Source organism: Mandrillus leucophaeus, unplaced genomic scaffold (genome assembly GCF_000951045.1).
Source record: "Mandrillus leucophaeus isolate KB7577 unplaced genomic scaffold, Mleu.le_1.0 Scaffold23, whole genome shotgun sequence".
NCBI classification, from domain to species: Eukaryota; Metazoa; Chordata; class Mammalia; order Primates; family Cercopithecidae; genus Mandrillus; species Mandrillus leucophaeus.
In genome coordinates, this window is record NW_012102365.1 from 229,159 (window position 1) to 234,724 (window position 5,566).

The following is a 5,566-nucleotide window of genomic DNA, read 5'->3' on the forward strand; positions in this document are numbered from 1 at the left end:
TTTTTTGTATTTTTTAGTAGAGACGGGGTTTCACTGTGTTAGCCAGGATGGTCTCAATCTCCTGACCTTGTGATCCTCCTGTCTCGGCCTCCGAAAGTGCTGGGATTACAGGCTTGAGCCACCGCGCCCGGCCAGTATTTTTTTTTGAGACAGTCGCGCTCTGTCATCAGGTTGGAGTGCAATGGTGCAATCTCAGCTCACTGCAACCTCCGACCCATGGGTTCAAGTGATTCTCCTGCCTCAGCCTCCTGAGTAGCCAGGACTATATGCCCAGCTAATTTTTATATTTTTAGTAGAGACGGGGTTTCACCATGTTGGCCAGGATGGTCTCAATCTCTTGACCTTGTGATCTGCCCACCTCGGCCTCCCAAAATGCTAGGGTTACAGGTGTGAGCCACCGCACCTGGCCGTATTTTTTATATACATATATACACACACACACACACCATTCTTATTCACACAATACAATATGACATGGCTATTAAAAATCATGCAGTTGGGTGCAGTGGCTCACACCTGTAATCCCAACACTTTGTGAGGCCGAGGCAGGTGGATTGCCTGGGCCCAGGAGTTTGAGACCAGCCTGGGAAACATGGTGAAACCCCATCTCTACAAAATACAAAAAATTAGCTGGGCGTGGTGGCGGGCGCCTGCAGTCCCAGCTACTTGGGAGACTGTGATAGCTACAGTGAGTGGTGATCACACCACTGTACTCCAGCCTCGGTGACAGAGTGAGGCCCTGTCTCAAAAATAAATAAATAAATAAAAATAAATAATAAAAGTCAAGCTATACAGGAGGATTGCTTAAGCCTAAGAGTTTGAGTCCAGCCTGGGCAGATAGCAAGATCTTGTCTCTAAAAAAATTTTTTTTAAATCATGCCATAGAAAAATATTAATTGGCATAAGAAGATACTCATACTGTCTTGCTAAATGAAAATAAGGCCACAAAACAGCTTGTATTAAATGATAACATAATTGTGTAAAAAATATATATACACATATTAATACATGTAAAAATTACTGGAAGGAAAAATATCAAAATATTGAAAAAGATTTTTCATTTTTCTTCATGCTTTTGTGAAATTTCTTGGTTCTCTGAATAGAGCCTGAATGACTTTTGAAATTATGGACAAAAAAAGATTGGGTGGGGGTGGGGCATAAAGAATGTATCTTCATAAGCACCAAATTTCATGGCCAGGATGGTTTTATACACTCCTGGGAGGGTTCTTGGGATTCCCTCAAAGGAAGGACTGAGCCTGCAGTGGACACAGGATGTTTGCTGCTCAGTAGCCTGAATCTTCTTCCCACCATCCATCTGGCCTTGTGGGCGTTCAATCATCTGACCCAGAAGTGGGAATGTAACCTAGGCAGGCCAATCGGAATACCCTCTCCCTCTGACACAGGGACTAGCCCAGAGGGGCATAAGACCCACATAGGGTCACAGCTTTCCCAGATTAGTGGAAACTAAGACAGTCTCTTTTCTTTTTAAACCTGGAGCTGAGGCCGGGTGTGGTGGCTCACGCCTGTAATCCCAGCACTTTGGGAGGTCGAGATGGGCAGATCACCTGAGGTTAGGAGTTCGAAACCAGCCTGGCCAACATGGTGAAACTCTGTCTCTAGTAAAAACACAAAAATTATCCAGGTGTAGTGGTAGGCGCCTGTAATCCCAGTGACTCGGGAGGCTGAGGCAGGAGAATCGCTTGAACTCAGGAGGCAGAGGTTGTAGTAAGCCAAGATTGCGTCATTGCACTCCAGCCTGGGGACAAGAGCGAGACTTTGTCTCAAAAAAAAAAAAAGCAAAAAACCTGGAGCTGTAAGTTGATATGCAGGCTTGAACTGCTAGCAACCACCTTTCTTGCCTAAAGGAGAGAGTCTGGTGAGAAAACCACATATACACAGAGAAACCGAGCCAGGAGAGGGGAGAGAAGAGTGCCAGGGCTTTGATGATAATGTCTGAGACCCTGGGTCTAACTACACTGGCCTAAAGTTGGCCTTTGGTCTTCTTGGTAGTTATATGAGCCAATCAATTCTCTTTTGGTTTATACCAGTTAGTTAGGTTTCTGTTACTTGTAACCGAGAAAGCCCTGAATACTGGGCTCTAGGTCATATCAATTGCTTTCATACCTTCAAAGTCATCAGATCCAAGCCACCAGGCAAGATGTTGAAGACAGTCTGCCCAGCAGTGACCTCTTGCAGGATCTTCAATACCCGTAAACACTCGCTTACCCGTTGATGCACCTGCAACAAAGACAGTCCCAGTGGGACTGGAACACTCCGCAACTGTCCAGCGAGAATCTCCCTCACATACAGAGCCAAGGAAGAATGCACAGATAGTCTGCCCACCCATGCCTCACCAAGCATCTTCGGCGCCACATCCTGAGAAAGGCTCAGCTACCTTGTAGCTCACATAAGCACTGCCCAACAGCATAACAGACTCAGCCCTGTTGTTCGGACTCTACCTACCTAACCACAGGGCTGTCAGAAGGATCCAACGAGATGATGTACATGAAAGCATTTTAAAAACAAAATGAATTAAGAGTGCTGTTATTAGCAATCCAGTACTGGATTCCACTGACCATTTACATCAGACATCTATTGTTTTTGTCTCCCAAGTACTTACCCCGCTTCCTTCTCCTGTTAACCCTGCCTTTTGAGGATGGCCTTCCCACCCCCAATCAAACAATGCATTTCTGGTGGGAACTTCACATTTTGTTACTTCTCCCCAGGCCTGGAATCCCTCTCCAGGATTTTTCAAACTGCAGTTTGGCACCAGGGTAGGGGACTGAGGGATCAACTCAAACACAGTCCTATTCTCATAGGTGACAAAGCTGAACACACACAAGGTCAGAGCTGTCAAGAGCTATGGTTCTGACTGGGTGCCATGGCTCACACCTATAACTCCAGCACTTTGGGTGGCCACAGTGGGAGGAGAGCTTGAGCTCAGGAGTTTGAGACCAGCCTGGGAAACATAGCAAGACCCCATCTCTACTAAAAAAAAAAAATTGTGTGGTGGTGTGTACCTGTAGTCCTAGCTACTCGGGAGGCTGAGGTGGGAGGGTCACTTGAGCCTAGGAGATTGACATTGCTATTGAGCCATGGTAGTGCCACTGCACTCTAGCCTGGGTGATAGAGTAAGACTCTGTCTCAAAAAAATAAAAATTAAAACAAAGTAGCTGGGCATAGTGGTGCATGCCTGTAGTCCCAGCTACTCAAGATGCTGAGGTAGGAAGATCTCTTGAGCCCAGAAGATTGAGACTGCAGTGAGCCGTGATCATGCCACTGCACTCCAATCTGGGTGACAAAGCAAGACCCCGTCTCAGAAAAAAAAAAACTTATGGTTCTAATTTTGGAAAGTAGGCCAGTTTGAAGATGAGACGCATCAACCAAGAGAGAGACAGAAATGAGGATGGAGAACAAATCCTGACGGCATTCGAGTCTGGTTCCAATTGTCCTACTCTTCCTCATATAAGCCTACTTATATGAGCCCATCATTCCGTTTTTTTGCCTAAGTAAACCTAAGTTGGGTTTCTGTCACAGCAATTGCAAGAGACCTGATTAAAATCCTATGTATTTCCACTGATGTGGCAAACTCAGACCCACTATGACTGACATTTCAAAAGAGAGTTAACTGAAAGTCTTGCTATCAAATATAGTAGGGAGAGGACAGACTCATTAACTCTCCTTCCCCAACCGGCACAAACTTACCTGGGGATTCCGAACATGAAATTCCTTCTCCCCTTCCTCAACTCGACGGAAAGGGATCCATTCCTCCTCCAGCGACTCATTGGTGGGCTGGTTCTCTTCTGGGGCCTGCTTGCAGAAATAGGTGGTTGCCGCTGACCGGTCCCTGAAATACACACATCATCAGAGAGAAACCAGAAAACATTCTTGAGCTTATTTTTCCCCTTTACCAAAGCCTCCCTTTCATCCAGAAGGCTCTAGATCACCCTTTGGCTAGTAGGGAAGGAGATATGGGGCATGCATAGGAAAGTGGAAAAATGGATTTTAGAGACAGACCTGGGTTTGAATTCCAACTCAGCTGTGTCACTTTTGGCAAATTATTTAACATCTTTAAACCTTGGTTTTCTCTTCTTTAAAAGGGGTATAATGCTGGCTTGCATGGTTGTCGAAAGGGTTAGAAATAGTACATTGATAGGGGACTAGCCTCTATCCTAGCTCACTGCAGGCACCCAATCCATGACGGCTCATCCCTCACCTGTGCTCTGGCACAGCAACCACAAAGCCACGTGAGGCCAGTTCCATACAGAAGGCTGAATACAAAGTCCTGGAGATTCAGAAAGGAACAAGGAAAAAGGATCAAAAGAACAGCCGAGTCTTCACCCTTATTCCAACCATGCTCTGCTAGCAGCCATCTTGTGGAACTACCATATCAACCTTAAATGTTTACCTCTGGCTTTCTTTCACTTGAGAGAGAAATAAACATTACCATATTTAAGTCACTATTACTTGGGAGTTTTCTGTTAAATACAACTTGCCCAATTTCTAATTGATACAGGGAGATCAGGTTCTTAAGTTCCTTTTCACCTTCTCCCGCTTTTCCAGGGAAGGCAATGAACTGGACTTCAGAGCCAGAGAGATTTCTTTTTTTTTTTTGAGACGGAGTCTCACTCTGTTGCCCAGGCTGGAGTACAATGGGACTATCTCCGCTCACTGCAACCTCCACTTCCCGGAGTCAAGTGATTCTCCTGCCTCAGCCTCCTGAGTAGCTGGGATTACAGGCGAGCGCCACCACACCCAGCTAATTTTTTTTTTTTTGTATTTTTAGTAGAGATGGGGTTTCACCATGTTGGTCAGGCTGGTCTCAAACTCCTGACCTCGTGATCCGCCCACCTCGGCCTCCCAAAATGCTGGGATTACAGGCATGAGCCACGGTGCCCGGCCAGCCAGAGAAATTTCTGATCCTTTCCCAGTTCAAACTGTCACCTTGGGCAAGTCTGCCTTCCAGAGCCTGTTTGCCCAGTTGAAAAATAGGCATCCCTGCCTGTGCACTTCACAGGGCTATGTGGGACTCAAATGAGACAATGGCACACTGAGAATGGTTAGGTATTTAACCACACATATTCCTCCCTCAGATAGGAAACCATAGGTCCATGACCCATGGGCAGGATTTCAGAGCCTGAATTAACCACAGATGCAATGAGAGGAAACAATGTTCCTTATCCTCCCTTTCTTTTTCCTTGGAATTTCACTCTGGTTAATGAGAGTATTTATAACTGACTCCCCAGGTCTAATGAAGTGTGAAGTCTCAATACAGATTCTTAGATCAAAAGGACCACCTCCAAAGTGCTCCTGTTGGCCTAGGAGGAAAAGGTTTCTTTGCTTCTTTTCCCTGCGAGACTATAATCTTCCTGAAGGTAGGAACTCTCTCGTCTTCACTACTGAATGCCCAGCCCTGGCACACAGCACGTACTCAATTTATTGAACAAGAAAGCAGCATCAAAAACCATCTACTTGGCCGGGCGCGGTGGCTCAAGCCTGTAATCCCAGCACTTTGGGAGGCCGAGACGGGCGGATCACGAGGTCAGGAGATCGAGACCATCCTGGC

The 5,566-nt window shown here is 46.1% G+C and overlaps 1 protein-coding gene across 2 annotated transcripts in view; it reads right to left on the reverse strand.

Moving 5' to 3' along the window:
- Window positions 1-5,566, reverse strand: part of PAFAH2 (platelet-activating factor acetylhydrolase 2, 40kDa) — a 48,165-nt gene that overhangs the window by 19,313 nt on the left and 23,286 nt on the right. For both annotated transcript variants that reach the window (XM_011981618.1, XM_011981617.1), the window contains exons 5-7: window positions 4,217-4,285; window positions 3,706-3,847; window positions 2,125-2,238 (exon numbers count right to left, since the gene is read on the reverse strand). In XM_011981618.1, the coding sequence (XP_011837008.1) occupies window positions 2,125-2,238; window positions 3,706-3,847; window positions 4,217-4,285 (325 nt within the window). The remainder of the gene's footprint in view (window positions 1-2,124; window positions 2,239-3,705; window positions 3,848-4,216; window positions 4,286-5,566) is intronic.